Source organism: Conger conger, chromosome 7 (assembly GCF_963514075.1).
Source record: "Conger conger chromosome 7, fConCon1.1, whole genome shotgun sequence".
Classification (NCBI taxonomy): domain Eukaryota; kingdom Metazoa; phylum Chordata; class Actinopteri; order Anguilliformes; family Congridae; genus Conger; species Conger conger.
Genome location: NC_083766.1, coordinates 31,122,941 through 31,140,429, shown reverse-complemented (window position 1 = coordinate 31,140,429; position 17,489 = coordinate 31,122,941). Strand labels below are relative to the sequence as shown.

Below are 17,489 nucleotides of genomic sequence, written 5' to 3'. Positions count from 1 at the left end.
TGAGGTGAGGGTTAACCAGTGGTGAGAATGTGTGTACAGGAGGGTTTACCTGAGGTGTGACGGTGTGCGCAGGGGGGTTTACGTGTGGTAAGGTGGTGTGTACAGGTGAGTGTTCACCTGTGGTGACAGGGTGTGTACTAAGGGAGGGTTTATGTTTTGTGAGAAGATGAGTACAGGTGAAGGTTTACCTGCGGTGTGAACGGAAGTACAAGGGACAGTTTATCTGTGGTGAGGTGCGCACAAAGGGAGGGTTTATGTTTGGCGAGAAGATGTTTGCAGGAGGCTTTACATGTGATGAGACGGGTATGTACAGGTGAGTGTTTACCTGTGGTAAGCAGGTGTATACAGCCGAGGGCTTTTCCTGAAGTGAGAAGGCGTATATAGGCGAGCGTTTTCCTGAGGTAAGATGATGCGTACCTGCAGTGAGGAGGACGTTGCGGGAGGTGGGGTGCCAGATGACGATTCCCACGCGTTTGGAGTGCCCCTCCAGGGTCACGATGGGTTCAGAAAGCGGCCGTATGGGGGTATGGTCCGGGATCTGCCAAACCTACAGAGATAAACAAACACATATACTAGACTAGACATTCTATACACTGTATAAGCAAACAAATCTGTATGAGAAAGGGTCAGAATCACCCACAAAAACCAGAGACAAAAAATAAATAAGTATGTTCTCTTATGTTGTCTACTCCTTCAGAGCCTGGGGTCATAGTGATCCCACACAACACCTTTGTCCAAAGTTTGTACAGAACAGAAAACATAATTATGCTTATTGCATGTCTACTGTTTATTTGAGGAAATTAGGAAAATGTACCAAGTCCAAAAAATAAGGTTAACTTTTCAAGAGACATCAAACACTGAATGGTGTCAGACTGATGCTGAAAATAACAGGAGGCCTTAAATTAATACCAAAATAAAACCAGCCTTGAGTGTACAATATTTTATTAAAAGTTCCACATTGCTGCCCTCTAGTGCTACAGAGGTGTAGTGTAAACACTTTCTGTTTTTGTTTTTTTCAGTTCATACATTTTGGATTGGCACAGTTTTGTGTCCAATTAAATTAATTTTAGACAGTACAGAAGTCTATGACAACCTGCTAGCTTTACAGCTGCTATAGGGGCATTTGGGGTTTCCTGGTCTTAAGCAAAGCTACTTTGTTCACAAAGTAATTCCAAACAGTGACAGTAAGCCACTGTATGAGCTATGTTTGAAGTTACTTGAAGGGTATTTCCTTTTTTTAAATACTAATATGTAAAATATATTTAATTGCCTGTGCCATCAGTTTAGCGACACTGAAATAATACATGAAAAAACTATTTTGACCAGGCTGAGTAGGCTATCAAATGACTCATTATACCACATTATTATTTTAGAAATGCTGTCAAACCATCAGTGCACTGTCTGTGGCTTGGAGCCACTTCATGGTCAGCTAACTCTAGCTGCTAACTCCAGTTTTCCTTTCCTCCATCTTAAACATATAGGATGTGTCTATTAATGCTCTACTGGTGGGAGCTCCATCCAGACTCATTTTACAGATGCAGGTATTGCCACAGTCCTCCTGCACCTCCCATCAGGATCATATTACCCCTCTTCTGTTTAATCTCCACTGCTTTCCCAAGGGTCCCCATACAGAACATACTTACTTAAAGGTCCTTACCCTAACATAGGCTCTCCACGGTTCTGCCCAAAACTGCATTAGTCAGCTCAGACACCAGTTGCTGTGCCTATGACTAAAATGACTATGGCCATGTTGACCAGAGGTCTTTGGTCAACAGCGCTTAAGCACTGGAATACACTTCCCATACAGATGAAAGCGTATTTTCTCATTTTCCCTTTTTAAATCCCTAATGGAAGCATATCTTTCCAAAAGGGCCTTTAACACTGAATAATTCTGATGTCTTGTAATGCTTGTATAAAGTATATTAAATTATTTCTATGCATTCTCTTCATAGTGTCAGACAGCACACCCACCCATCCCTGCAGTATTCTGGTTCTGCCTTATTATTACAAAAACCACACACACACACACACACACACACACACACACACACACACACACACACACACAGACCTGTACATATTTTCACGACTTTTAAATACTTTTTCAGAAATGAGCATTTACAAATACTGAGTATTTAAAGTATCTGCAGTGCATTTGGAATAACTTTCAAATACAAAAATACAAAGTATTTGATTTAATGGAATTATTTGAAAATACGTATAATACAGTACAATACAAGGCCAGTGGCGCAACTATATCACCAGGCTGTTGAAAGACTTGAAAAGCACTGGATATGTGAGAACCGTCAGCTCTGAAAGTTGAGCGTTTTTGTCTAATTAGAGGACAGTATTTTGATGAAACGTCAAGGGAGGACAGATGGCCCCGGGCCAGCTGCACCAGTTTCCATTGTTAATTGGCAGTGAATATGCACGGCTGAATTCTATTTTATAAGTGTCTAACCTACATGTAAAATATGAAACTGTACATACAGTGCAGCCTATAAGTATTACAGACAGGAGTACAGTTTATCTTCTTCTGGCTCTGTACACCACCATTGGATTTGCAATTAAGCAATGAATATGAGATTAAAGTGCCTCTATTTATTTTTTATTTTATTTTTTTACATAAGTTTGTTCACATAAGGACCAGAGCTATGCTAATGGAAGTCAAGGAAGCCATTGTGAGGCTGAGAAATTATGGGAAGAAAGAGTCAGAGACATCAGCCAAACAATAGACTTACTAAAATCAGTCATGGCAAAGGGGCTGGTAAGCCAAGGAAGACCTCTATAGTTGATGACCGAAGAAATCTCACCATAATGAAGAAAAACCCCAAACACCTGCCTGACACCTGCCAAAACACTCTTCAGGAGACAGGCGTGGGTGTGGCAGTGACAGTTTGCTACTGCAAGTAGTACCTAAAAGAACCAGCAGAGTTCAGGAAAAATGTCTTGTGGACAGACTTGGTATCAGATGGCAAGAGCAAAGTGTGGAGGCTAAAAGGAACTGCCCAAGAACCAAAGCACCCCCTCCCATCTGTGAAACATGGTGGTGAGGGTGTTGTACAGTAACTGCTGGTAGCAGCAGCAGAATGAAATCTGAAGTGTACAGAGGCACCTTATCTGCTCAAGTTCAATCAATTGCCCCCTCATTGGACAGTGCTTCATCCCACAGCAAGGCAATGATCCCAAACATACGCCAGTGCTTTCTTGCTTCTTAATGATGTTCCAAACCGTTTGTTTTGGGAAGCCTATTGTTTGGCCTATGGCCTATTTCTCAACCTCATTCCTTGTCATTGGCACAACTCTGGGCAATTACAGAATCCAAAGGCAGTCTAGAAGCCTTGAATCAAGACTATAAGTTTACTTATACCTGCAATAAGGACGTGCCTTAATACATCTGACTACTCAGAAACAGCTGAGAAGCCAACTGTCCAATCTACTTCTGCTATGTATAAAAGGAATGCAATTGCTCTGACATAATTGCTCTGAGGAAATACAGTAAAGGGCCAGTAACTTTAAAAGGATTGCATGGGTGCAAATAAACAGGCAAGTAGCTAATCAAGAAGGCTGAGTTTGCCATCCCCCCATGCAAAGACATGCACTGGCATTTATGTTACTGTCTGTTATAGGCAGCGCATAGGTTGTTTAAAACTGCCAATGTAGGTTACCCTTGTCATTCTGAGTAATGTGCTTTATCAGGTCATATGCCTCTGCTATCCTTTGCCAATCAGTCTGACACAGCACTGGAGCATCCATGTTAATAATCTCTCAGGATCTGAAGGGCAGCATTACAATTGTGTCTCAGCTTTGTGAAAAGTGGGGCAGCTGTGAATACCCACCAACACACAACATCCTCCTTTATTTGAGACCGCAGTTAAACAAAAACCATAAAGGGCCCCAAATGTGTGTGTGTGTTTGTGGGAGAGAGTGTGTTATGTCTGCGTGTGCGTATCTGTTTGAGTGTGTGCATGTGTGTATGTTTGTGTGTGCGTGGGTGTGTGCATGTGTGTTTGACTCTGATATTTGGTAGAAATAAAGTTTAATCAGTGACACACACACAATATTTTCTACATAAATATGTTACTGAATAAACCCAACATATTGTTCATATGGTTATTGCAATACAAAAAAGAAATACAAATCAAACAACGCTGTTCTGCACAGATTATATTAGTGTCCTCTCCTCATAGGCAGTTTGGTAATATAATTATGATTGAAAAAGAGAAAACAATCAAATGATTCTAAATCCTATATATTATTTTCTTCTCTACAAAGTATCGTATGGCCGACTCCACGACTATCCATTACTAGCAGCTAATAGGGCTCACTCTGCAGCTTCCTTAATGTTGAATGATGTCACATAATGTCCTCAGGCTCAGCCATGTCACTGCCCTTCTCATTTGCCTCAGCTAGCTACCTATACCAGCTTGTATGAAATTCAAAGCCTTGGTGCTAGCTTATCGAGCAACTAATGGGAACAGCAACATTATATAGTTGTGCCGTAAGAGGTGTTGAGTTAGGGCGTTTACTGGCCGGGACCCTCACGAAATATTACAACATAGGATTTTCTGGGGAGGTGGGTCCCAATGTGACATCTTTCCCAATGAGACAATCTTTTGGGGCCCTAGCTGTTAGGTCTTCAAAAGATCATCAGACCCTACATGCTTCTACATCTGGACATCAGGCCCTGTGTGACTGCATTTCCAGGTCACGTCTCCGGTCTGTTCTGACCCCACATTGGTGGGATTAACAGTCAGGGCCATGAAAAACCCTGCCCATATTCCAAAACAGACTGAAGGCTCACCTTTGCAGTAAAGTTTCATAATGTAGTCTTAAGCCTGGTTTATACCTGGGCTCGAGTGACATCGCTGGTCGCAGTGACATTTGGTTTATACTTCATAAATTAAATATATTTTAAATTAAACGACCATAGCCAATGTCGTGCAACGTTAGAACGTTCATGAACTGCATGATTCTGCATTTCAGCCAGGCAACGCAGTATAAGCCGTATGTACCATATGATTTAACACTAAACATGTTTGTCTATGGTTCCCCTGATTCCTTCTTTCTTTCTCTTTCCTTTTGAGATAATGTTTTGGTAAACTATAGCTGTGTAAGGACAGGTCACCTGTCTAGTTTTGCCTCCTTCAGTTACCATACAAGTAGTTCCTCTTGGTGATATTGTCCTTGGTGGGGACCATCTCCACTTCTGGAGACACTCCATGATGCTCTGGATAAGAATGCCGGCTAAGTGACGGTAATGTAATGTAATGTAATGGAGGACGGACTACAGCTTACTTCTTGTCATTCTGGGAGCTGTGGCATTTCAGGGTCGCTGTGAAGCAGAACACACACACAGCCCACTTTGTCTACCAGCTGCGTTTCCCCAAAATAGCCCACATGGCTAGAATGAGTGGGATGCCTTCATATGTGAGTATTGCTGTTTTCTGTTAGTGCTGTCCTGCAACACTCCAACCACACCAATGTGTATAACCTTACAGATATGAGCCAATGCAATTCCTCAGCTAGAAGCAGAATCAACTGTCATCATCATCTGTCCTGTATGTCTTGCTCTCTCTCCTTTTTCATCTCTCACACATTGTGTGTCCCAGTGAGTGTGTCTATGTCTCTATTCCAGTCTTTGAGGGTCAGTGAGCAACCAATGGCGGCTGCTGCCAGCGCCGGGTTTACCCTTAATAGTGCTGTCAACAACCGGCAACAACAAAAAAGTTCACACAGTAACGGCAAAACAATAACATGGCAACAGAGAGGGACAGAAACAGAGGGGAGAGTGAGAGAGAGAGAGAGAGAGAGAGAGAGAGAGAGAAAGACAGACTCAATGTGCCTTTGCACAGCAATACACCTGTCAAGACAAACATAAATAATCTGTATTGTTATCATTTGCAACACCTTCTTGATTTACTGTAGGATTCATAATATTGTTGCTGATTCAGCTTGACTGATTGGTCGACAGACAGATCGGTCAGTGGGTTACCATGGCGGTGCTGTCCTCGGAGGCGCTAGCCAGGATGTTGTCATTGTGGGGACACCAGTCGATGTCCAGGACTGGGCCTGAGTGCCCCACCACCAGGGGGTAGTTCTTGTCCACACGACCTGTCTGCAACACAACGAGGAACACCGTTACACTGAGCGCCAAGCCCACGAACACGCGCGCGCCCTCAACCACTGTTGGCCCTTACACAATGACAATAATACACTGCCACACCACTGGGCCCATGCCAGTAATGCACTGCACATTAGCCTTTATATGAGCCCTGAAGGAAAAGTGTCTGATGTCTCAATGTATTTATTTTAGGACAGTCACTCTACCGCTATCCTTTTGACAACACACCTACCACTAAACCCAATTCTTCTTCCTCTACAGAAATTCAATAGTACACCCACTGGAAACGTACTATCCCTTATGTAGATATACATATACAGCCAAACATTGTACGTGTTATGAACATTTTCATAAAATATGATACTATATAATATTGCTGACCCAAATAAAGATTATAAGAGTATATCAGAGTACTGACCCAAATTATGGAAACACTACATTTCTAACAGCAGTCTAATGTATCTTACTGTTGGGAATTTCAGCTTGAAAAACACTTTATTAGGACCTTTTTTTACTTTATTACATCTACTTGTATATGAATACAAACACACCCACAAACATACAGTGCGTGCACATATTATCAAATAAATCTAACAAAAAAGTTTTTTGGCATGTATACTTTATACACTTGTGGTCAAGAAGGTAATTGTGTCAAATACTGTATATTTTTACAGATAAAAATGACTCTATGAAACACCCTAGTTCTTTGAGCACATTATTTCCATAATTTGTGCCAGTACTGTACATGTGCACACCATGTCTCCCATTAAACACTCCGTTTAGCCAGGTATCGTGAGTGCACTTACAGCATTGCGCCTGTTCCGAATGTGTGTGCGCACATGCGTGTGTTTAGTCCTCCATGCTGCTATCCCTGGATGCACTTCACCTAGCAGGAGACAGACAGCCCCCGTGTTCTTCCCCCGGTCTCTGGGAGAGCCACCGCAGCTGCCTGTCATCCCTGACTGCTGATGTCATTTCCTTGCGATGCCACCTATTCCTGTCTGTCAGTGCGAACATGTGTCCGCTCCAGACCGGCCGCCCCTCCCCCTCCCCCTCCCCCTGCCCCCCGGCCGCGGTGTATTAATAGCTCCGTGATGAGGCGATGAAAAGGCACTTTTTCTTTTTTTGCTGGGAGAAGATTGAACGTGGGGGTAGTCGCGACGCGGGTGGGGGTGCAGCAGCACCGAGGTGAGTATTTATAGCGCTCTCTCTCCCCGAACCCCAGTGATATCTTTCCACCCCCCGCAGTATGGGGCACTGAGAGGGAACACAGGAGGCAGAGGAAGGGGGGAAGAAAGGGAACAAAACTGCATAATCGATGGAAAGGTTTTTTATGTGCCTTTCTCCTTTTTCTTCTCTTTCTTTCTCGCTTTTCTAAATGAAGGAAGGAAGTAGAGTGCATCCCAGTGGGCCGCAGACTGTCCCCAGACCCCCCTGGTATACCATGACAGAGCTAACCTAGACCAACAGTGCCTGTCAACATGTACCCGGATTACTGCTGAGGAACGCAGTTACGCGTTCAGACGTTTTTCTCTGATTGCACTGCCGACATATTCACATGGTTCAGTTAATCATCCAAAACCCCCCGGTAATTATTAAAGAGGCAAATAGGAGAATTAGGAAACAGCTGCCTTCACTAAATGTCATATGCTGACAGGGATTTAGTTTTTTTCCGGTATATTTTTGGTCGAAGAGTTTGTCGTGCCGGTTCGGAGGCCATGCTGCACTTACACCATGGGGGCATTAATCCTCTGGGCCTATCTGTTTCTGCTCACACGCGGGGGCATGAATCTGGCAGCACAGGACAGGGACACACAGAGGAGCAACAGACTGACACACAGGTGCACGACAGCTGCGCGGCTTAGCGGAACTACGGAAACCGCTAGAAAGTAATGGCCCATTTTTTAAATCATGCATTGTACAAATACCCATATTTAAAAATGATACATGGACAGTATATCGCAAATGGGGGGTGACATTGGCTCAGGCGGTAAGCGTAGTCGTCTGGCAGTTGGAGGGTTGCTGGTTTGAAGTGTCGAAGTGTCCCTGAGCAAGACACCTAACCCCCTAAATGCTCCTGACGAGCTGGTTGGTACCTTGCATGGCAGCCCATTGCCGTTGGTGTGGGTGTGTGAATGAATGGGTGAATGAAAAGCATCAATTGTACAGCGCTTTGGATAAAGCCGCCATAAATATATTTATTTTAAGTGAAATGCCAATGCCAAATGTACTATTCCTGTTCTTAGAGAAGCTATCAATGCCCAGTAAGGGACCGGTTTGGAAATCATCTCTGCCTATAAACACGCATAGTTCCTTGGGTTTAAATTCAGCAATGTTTATTTGCAGTCACAGTCAAATAAAATAAGAATTCAAAGCAATGGTCACATCTGAGCACTAAGCGGCCATATTAGGGCCCAAAATCACATGACGACGCGGCAGCCAATCCCACGCTACCTTTGAGAGCGGCATGACCAGGAAGGCTCCCCCGCCGCTGGACTCCACGATCACGGCCAGGAACTTGGGGTTGACGGCGCAGAAGGAGCTGTCCCATGTCACCTTGGAGACACGGATGTCGTCATAGCACTGCTCCGCCTTGCCCGCCTGGCCGAAGACATGTCTGAACTTACTCTGACGTACGATACTGCGGCTCATCACTCCTGCCGCACAGAGAGAGAGGAAGAGGAGACAGGGGTGTGAGAGAGAAGCAGAGAGGAGTAAATATGAGTGTCTAATGTAGCTGATATTCTTATTGCTGAGTCACATTTCATGTAAGTGACGGGTGGCAGAATACAGTCCTGGAGGGCCACAGGGTCTCCTGGTTCTCTCTGTATTTCAGCACTAATGCTTCATTTCATTCCTTAATTGGCTAAATAGTCCACACACCCTGTTCTCAAGGCCTTAATGGGATGGCTGATTGAAAGGAAACTACAAGTACCAGCAAGCACTGCAGCCCCATGTGACTTTAGTTTGACACCCCTGATGTAAATGTTTGCTTTGGCAGTACTATGCCTATGTGTTGTAATGCCAAAAAGCATATTTAAGCCTCCTGTTTCCCCAGGGTACAAATGGCCCCATCCTGAGTTTAACATCACTACAAGCACCTGACATGTCATTTTTTCAGCATGACATTTGATTGACTTTTCCCAAAGTGACCCTGTCGTAAGAAAAAAAAAAAACCCTGCCCTTTTTAATATTTTTATAAAAGTGGAACATCATCAGGGTAAAAAGGTTGTGTTATAAACCAGTTATGAAATCATAATCAACGTTTTGGGCAAAATGATGATGTGTTTTGTAGTAAAACGAATGGTGTAGACTAAATAAATCTGGACTGAGAAGTCAGAAAACAGTTATTCGCTGATTTATTGATGAGTGACAAGTTGCTTCTACATGACAAATGTTGATTGCTTAAAATCAATAGATCTTTTGAGATTATCACAGGGGGTTCAGTGAGGGTGGCTCATTTGTGACCCTGTGGGAAACGCCTGAACTGGATGTAAAGTACAGAAACCATACACAAGGCAGAGAGGGGTGAGAATAAAAATGTTGAGAGTGAATAAACATGTTCCCCGACTATATGAGCTGGCGTGGATCTGGAGGCACTGAATCCCACATTCCACAAAGTTTATTAAATGAGACAAATTCATGTTCTTACCCATGGAAACACACAAAAACATTGTAAAAGTTTCAGATGCACTAAAATAAATCACAGAATCCTCCAGCGTCTAGTGATTCACTCATCAGAATATGATGATAATTACCGTAGAAAAGATCGTTATGGTTGCATTGGCGTGTGGCACAACACTTTTGCACTAGTGTATATGGTCACACAACAAACAGCATTCAGTGCCCACCTCATATCCTTTGAAACTCAGCAAGACTCGTGAAATGTAAAAATACCATTCAAAAGTTTTTCAATTCAGGTTTCAGTCATATCACATTTCTCCTTTTACTGAAATAAAAGGCAAGTTTTCCTCCCTGCTTTTACTAAATAAAGCCTTATAACTTGGTGGCAATGCACACCTTAGAGACTTGGATGATGGCAGTAGCCTATTTGAAGGGCACAAGTGTAGCATTGAGGCTACTGTGTTAAAACCTATGAAATATGTGGGGGAATTATGCATGGTACACAAATATAATGTACCATTAAAATTAAACAAAAATAGATCTTAAAGCAGTCAAATTTGTTTTTTTAAGGATAGACTATACGTACATTTCACATTGTAATTTCCCTTTTGTCCAGTTCTTCAATAACTTGCCCATAGTGAAAACCTATTTTATTTGAATATGTACAATTATTAGGTTATATACGGTATTTTACAAGCAAATATTCCGCTGTTACAAGAGATACTCTTTTCCCTTTAAGGCCAGGCACCACAGGTGAAAAGAGCGATTTTGGCACATAGATATACTGTAGCTACCAAATTGTACTTGGTGCTTCTTAACAAAAATAGCTGGGGTATTTTCTGTGGAAAAATAGCAAAAAAAAAAAAAAAACTTTTCCGGCATATACATAGTAAAAGCTTTTATAAAAAATGTATCAATAAAACAAAAATTTAAAAAACCCTCTGTAAGTCCCCAGCTATTGAATTATTCATCAGGTTTAAATAGAAAAATGAACTCGGCCTGTAGTGTAGTGGTTAAGGTAAATGATTGGGACACGCAAGGTCGGTGGTTCTAATCCCAGTGTTTCCACAATAAGATCTGCATAGCCGTTGGACCCTTGATCAAGGCCCTTAACCCTGCATTGCTTAGTCTAATCAACTGTATGATGCTCTGGATAAGAACGTCTGCCAAATGCCAATAATGTAATGTAATGTAACTGAATATAGCTTGTTGTGTTAATGCTAGCCAAGTAGTTTGCTGCATTATTGTAAAAATAATTAAAACAGTTGGCGTAGCCTACACATAATTCAGGGAGATTGAGCAGATTTTGTAGCCTATTTAAGGATTCATTTGCTATTCTTACTCTGTGTGGTAGCCTAGAATTTGATTGTAATAAAGCATGAAATGACCATTCATCTGTTTGAATGGTCCACCTTTATTTCACCTTTTCCTCACTGCATAGTGCAGTTGCAGGCCAGTTTCCCCACAATATAAACGGGCAATTATACCGGCTTACTTGAGGAACTGATAATTATGCCAGCTCCCCTTATTTCCTTAATGTGTGATCAAATGCTAAATTGACAATGATCGAGCCAAGCTGTGAACCACTTTTGTATTTCATGCTCCTCCCAAATTTACGTTTGAACGTCATCTGGGCCCATCTGCGCCCCCAGGGTGGGCTACTTTCTTAAATCCCTATTTTGTTAGTGAGCAGCTAGTGATAGTGTGTTATAAGGGTTTCATCCCTGTGTCAAACTAGCAAGGTTGAGGCTCACAATAGTCAATGCTAGGCTTGACAAGCTGATTGGTGCCCCAACAGAGACTTGTGCAATTGATTTCAAAATGACGTTGGAGTTGGTTTTAATATAGCCTAAACACGTTCTGGTTTCAACCTTTCTACTTTTGTACACTAACATCTGTCATCTTAGCTTGGCCCCGAGTGAAACTGGGGAGACATGTAATATCCTTTGTCAGACAGACAGACAGACAGACAGACAGACAGACAGATGAAATAACTACAAAACATAAAGTCAAAACTCAACCTAACTGTGAAAGGGAAAAAGATGAAAAAAAGAGAACGCATAGCAGAGAGAATACAAACCATTATATTGCTATGCAGTTGACAACAGGATGTGTGCATTTCAGAGATAGCTTAGTCTCATGACATTCATTTGAGTATTGTTCCAACAAAACTGTTTTCTACAACCAATGTTCTACTTTCAAATATCAAATCAAAGTAGAACAAGTCAGCAATCATGAGACAGATATCTGTTCTTAGCTATGCACAGCAACCCAAATGATACTCATGATACTGAATTTGTAGCGGGAAAAAGTGAAAAAAAACCCCCCAAAAAAAACAAGGACCACAATTCACTTGGTCAATATTAAGCACAAATGTTGATGGAATCCAAATGTTGTGTTATAGTGGATCACATGCAGTAACTAAAAGAGGTTTGCTCAGCTATGTTTCTTATTGAAATATAAACAGAGTAAGATGTAAAAAGTAGCAGCTAAAAATACATAACAACGACACAGAAAAAGATAAGCTGGGTACTATTAAACAGAATTGTCTGAATAGATAAATGCATAAGTGATCGATGCAACAGTGGTATAGGTTAGAATCCTACCAACATGAACCTCTCACACCACACCATTGAACGAGGTTCTCAGTGCGAGCCATTACTGCTACAACAAACTGATGTGTAAAAATAATCTTTCAGCTGCCAAACAAAAACCTAAGTAATAATCCTTACCATATTGTCTGTCTGTAACTTAAATCTCCATTAAACGCATTCATTGACAGAAAATACCAGGATTTCAAAGTACAATGTTACTAGCCTGAAATAATAAATATATTTGTACACATACAGTGCATTTTTTGTTAGTAATTTCACCATTCTTGACCATTAATGTTCTGGTGGATCTGGTTCTTCCAGAGATAACTAAAACAACAACAGAAATCATCATCATGCTAACAACAGTAATCATACTCATGGAGGATATGGATATAGCCCACCTGGATGTTGCCAAGTACTCATTTTTGCACCAGAATGCTCGCCGCACACAGAAACAGAGAGGAAGGAATCACTTTGAAATGTTCGTGTCCAAACTGAGGGTGTGAGGCAGGCAAGGACGCCAGGGAACCTCCGTTCCTTGTAAAGTATCACGTGATAACATGTAGCAACTGAGAAATCATAATAAATTGCCTGCAGTACACAGGTTCCATCAGGCAGTGTACTAAAACATGTCATGGTAGTTACGATCTATACCCCGAGCATGACATCAACAATATTTTGGTAGCTAGTTACTGGGATACAGTTACTTCTTTTAAAGAGCTATATTTATTTTATTTTATTTTAGAAATCAGAAATATAATCTTGTATTATTATTAACAAGGAAATTGTGTAACCTGCTGCTACATTATAGTCATTGGTTGTTGTCTAAAATTTGCTTTCACGTGTGCTGCTGCTACATTATAGTCATTGCGTGTTGTCTAAAATTTGCTTTCACGTGTGCTGACCGCTGACAGGTCGCCTTGAGAAAATCAGCGGTCACAGCTCCCCCGGTCAGCCAGTTAAGTCATCAAATCATAAAACTCAGAAGAGGAGCCGGTTGTGTTGTTAAGCACAGACAGCAGGAGCCACACACCCACAGGAGATGCATTCTACAGCTTTCATTGGCATCAGGACGGATATTAATAGTTGTCTGTTGTGTCACACACATAACTGAACTCTTTCCATACCAGCAATGACAAGTGAGCACAACACAAAGTGGAGAGGGGAGTGGGGTTGAAAACCTAGTACTGTCCTACAGTGTAGTCCATAATGTATTTGAACAGTGGTACAATTTATCTTCTTTTGGGTCTGTACTTTTGGGTCTCCGTCAGATTGGATTTGAAATTAAACAATGAATGTGACATTAAAGTACAGATTCACTTAATAATTTACATCCATATCAAGTGATCCATGGAGGAATAAAATACTGTTTTATACAAATTTAGGGGACCAAAACTTATTGGACACCCTGGTGTAAAATCCAGCTATGACCAGCTTGAAATACCAGCTACCAGCTGTTTCAAAACATATCTTGAGCTGGTCAAACCATGTTGAGTATGGAGCTGGTAGCTGGTTCATACTCTTGCTTGAGCTGTTTTTTCAGCATGGCAGTTGGCTCCGCAGCGGTTTCTGAATAGTTGGGTGTATACAATTGCTTCCTTACCTGCAGGTATATTTCAGTATGTAGTCTTGATTCTAGCTTTTGATTGTACTTGGAGTATGTTATTCGAGGACCAATGTTGTGCTAGTGAAAGCTAAGGAAGCCAGGGCTTATAAATAAGATTAAAATAGTCAGAAACATAGGCCAAACAATAGGCTTAATGAAACAACTTGTTTCGAACAGGGTACTGGTGCGTGTTGGGATCATTGCCTTGCTGTGGGATGAAGGACCGTCTAATGAGTTTGGAGGCATTTGATTGAACATGAGCAGATAAGAAGCTTCTGTTCACTTCAGAATTCATTCCGCTGCTGCTATCAGCAGTTACATTATCAATTAAGCCAAGTGAGTCAGCACTTGTGGCAGCCATACATGCCCAAAGTATAACACCGCCACCACCACGTTTCACAGATGAGGGGGGAGTACTTTGTTCTTGACAGTTCCCTTTAGCCTCCACACTTTGCTCTTGCCATCATTCTGATACAAGTCAATCTTGGTGTCACATGTCCACAAGACCTTTTTCTAGAACTCTGTCGGCTCTTTTAGGTACTACTTAGCAAACTGTAACCTGGCCATCCTGTTTTTGCAGTTCATCACCGGTTGCACCTTGCGGTGTAGCCTCTGTAGATCTGTTTGTCAAGTCTTATGCGGAGAGTAGTTCCTGACACATCCACGCCTGCCTCCTGAAGAGTGTTTCTGATTTGTCGGACAGGTGTTTGGGGGGGGCGGGTTTCCTTCATTATGGTGAGAATTTTTGGTAATCGGCTAGAGAGGTCTTCCTTGGCCTACCATCCCTGTCCCCATCCCCAATTACTGAGCTCACCAGCTCATTTTTATGTTTATGTTTTTTTATTTTTATGTTTATGTTGGGAGGCCTATTGTTTGGCCTATATCTCTGACTGTTTTTTCTTATATCACACCCTGATAACAGCTTCCTTGACCCAACTCTGGTCCTCATGTTGATGAATGCCTATAAAAGCAATCATGGTAAACGGACTGCATTTATATAGCTTTTATCCAAAACACTTTACAATTGATACCTCTCATCCAGCCATTCAGACACACACTCACACACCGACAGCAATAGGCTGCCATGCAAGGGAACTCCATCAGCCCCTTGGGAACTGGGGGTGAGGTGTCTTGTTCAGGGACACTTCGACACACATGGCTGGGGATAAAACCGGAAATCTTACGACTGCTAGACGACCACTCTTACCTCCTGAGCTAATGTCGCCCCCATATAAAAATCAAAGTGCATGGAATAAGTGATTGAAAAGCCTAGAATCACTTATTCCATGACTAAAGATGTGATTGATTCCACCTGACTAATCAGAAACAGTTGTGTCCCAACTGTCCAATTAGTTTTTGTCCCCTAAAATTGTATAAAAGGATGTTATATTCCTCCATGGATAACCCGATATGGATGTAAATACCAAATTAAAGGTGGCAGTCCGCACTTTAACGTCGTATCCATTGTTCCTTTTTAAATCCAATCTGCTGGAGCCAAAAGAACAGATATTGTACCACTGTCCAATTACTTATGGACTGTTCTGTACATATTTTATGAAGCGAATAAGCGATTAGCAGTTCTGAAACTTTATTAGTGCACGATCATTAAAAAGTAAGGCTCAAGCAAGTAGTGTGGACAATAATGTAATATAAACCATTTAGATACTCCCCTCCACTTACACGCATGCTCTGTCACTCCTCCTACTGATTATTTGAACATGCTGGAGATTAACTGTGAGAGACATTAATAGAATGGTTGAACCCATTTTGGTCTCCTTTGCCAGCATATTTAATCATAATAAATTGATATTATGATTCGGGCATTATTTTGTTAATTGAAGAGTCAAACCGCAACATTGCTCACAACATTGATCTACATAGCGGATATCGGTATATAGTTGGTTACTAGTATGTGAAGTGAGCCTCAAGTCTGTAAGCGCGGCAATTTCACAGTAAACATGTTTTATATCCGTTAGGAGGCTACTCAACAGTTGTAGCCAACTTCAAACTGTAGCCTACACGCTCAACATGCGGCTTTCATCGACCGAGACACCTGGTGTCAGCTAACACACAACACTTAAGTAGGCTATGCTTTTTCTATATCACGTAGTGGTGAAAAAAATATATTATAACGATTTATTTAAAAAAAAAACCTATACCCAATGAAACGCCAACTTCTTTTAGTGTTGCAAATTGCAGGGAAACATATGAAGACTTTTGCTGTCACACTGCCGCTCCGCACACCGCACCTCGTATGAAGCAGGGAGGAGAGAATGCTATGGTCACTTTCCTAATATAGAAATACCAGTCTCAGTCCCCAGTCTCTCTCCCTTTCCGTTTCCCAATGGAGTCGATTAAACAGATCAAGCTTAAGCGCCAACCACCTCTGCATGTAATGTAAAATAATATCATCCGACAAAGGGTCTATAAGTGTCCTCCCCCCCGCAACACCTGGACACCTGCCACGATTAAGACTGCACCTCCCCTGATCCCAAGTCAGTTGCCGGTACGGTCTGACGGTTTTATGATGGCAAGCTACAGCCTATCTCTCCTACGAAAAAGTGCGCAGTCACAATGTTAAAAGTAGCATACACTCTGCATTACCCAAAAACGCACACTACCTCAGAACGTGCATAGATTCAGACACATTTCCAAGCCACTGCAGTGACGGCAGGAGTAGCCCAATAAATAAAAAAAACTATTTCTGCTTTGACTCACCTCGGATTTTGGAATATTTATGGGTTGTTCACCGTTCCAATTCTACCTCCTTCGCTTTCTTGCTCTATTTCTCTCCCCCTCTACTGTCGATTTATTCGTGTAATAGAGTCCCAGTAGTCCAGTTTGGTGTAGGTGGCGGTGGCTCTCCGGGCAGGACTGAGATTCAACTACGTACAGTACCCCTGCGCAGAGGGCGAATAGAGAATGGGGGACGGAGAAAGGGGAGGGGTGTGAGAGTTGGATAAGCGCTTGATCGAGGCACGATGCGTCTATTTTCCGAAGAGCTGCAGCCCTAGCGGTGCCGGGACAGTGCCTCGCGTCAGTGACACGGTTAATGCTGAGGACCTTTCCTGAGGTCAGGTGTTATCGAGCGCGACAGAACTGTATCAAGATTGGGCACTGTGTAAAATGAACAGGATTCATATGGAATCATAATCGCCAGGAACGAGCATAGATAAGTGCAAAAACTAAAGTTTGTCCAACTTTTGCAAAGTTAAAACATCACCAACATGTTACGGTATAGGCCACATTAAATAGTGGGAACTTGCCAGCGCATGCTATTCACAGCGTTGTAACATTGGCTGAGAGTTTAGAATGCCATCAGGAGGTCTTTTGAACGCATAAGATTCCGAACTGGCATTTACTGTGGTATGCAGGTACGGAAGCATTTAAATAAATGCCACCAATCAATTAAAACACTCCCAGCTAAAACAACATGTATACACAACTGTGAATCATTTGTAATATTAGCTAGCGCTGCAGATGCAGTAGAATGGCAGGGTCATTGCGACATCTATCTATCCATCTATCTAAAATGATGGTC

General features: G+C 42.1%; 1 protein-coding gene across 1 annotated transcript in view; it reads right to left on the bottom strand.

Moving 5' to 3' along the window:
- Nucleotides 1-16,859, bottom strand: part of coro6 (coronin 6) — a 25,213-nt gene extending 8,354 nt beyond the window's left edge. Inside the window, exons 1-4 of the mRNA XM_061248408.1 lie at nucleotides 16,667-16,859; nucleotides 8,579-8,781; nucleotides 5,996-6,118; nucleotides 418-547 (exon numbers count right to left, since the gene is read on the bottom strand). Coding sequence (XP_061104392.1) covers nucleotides 418-547; nucleotides 5,996-6,118; nucleotides 8,579-8,776 — 451 coding nt within the window. The 5' untranslated portion in view covers nucleotides 8,777-8,781; nucleotides 16,667-16,859. The remainder of the gene's footprint in view (nucleotides 1-417; nucleotides 548-5,995; nucleotides 6,119-8,578; nucleotides 8,782-16,666) is intronic.
- Nucleotides 16,860-17,489: the final 630 nt, after the last annotated feature.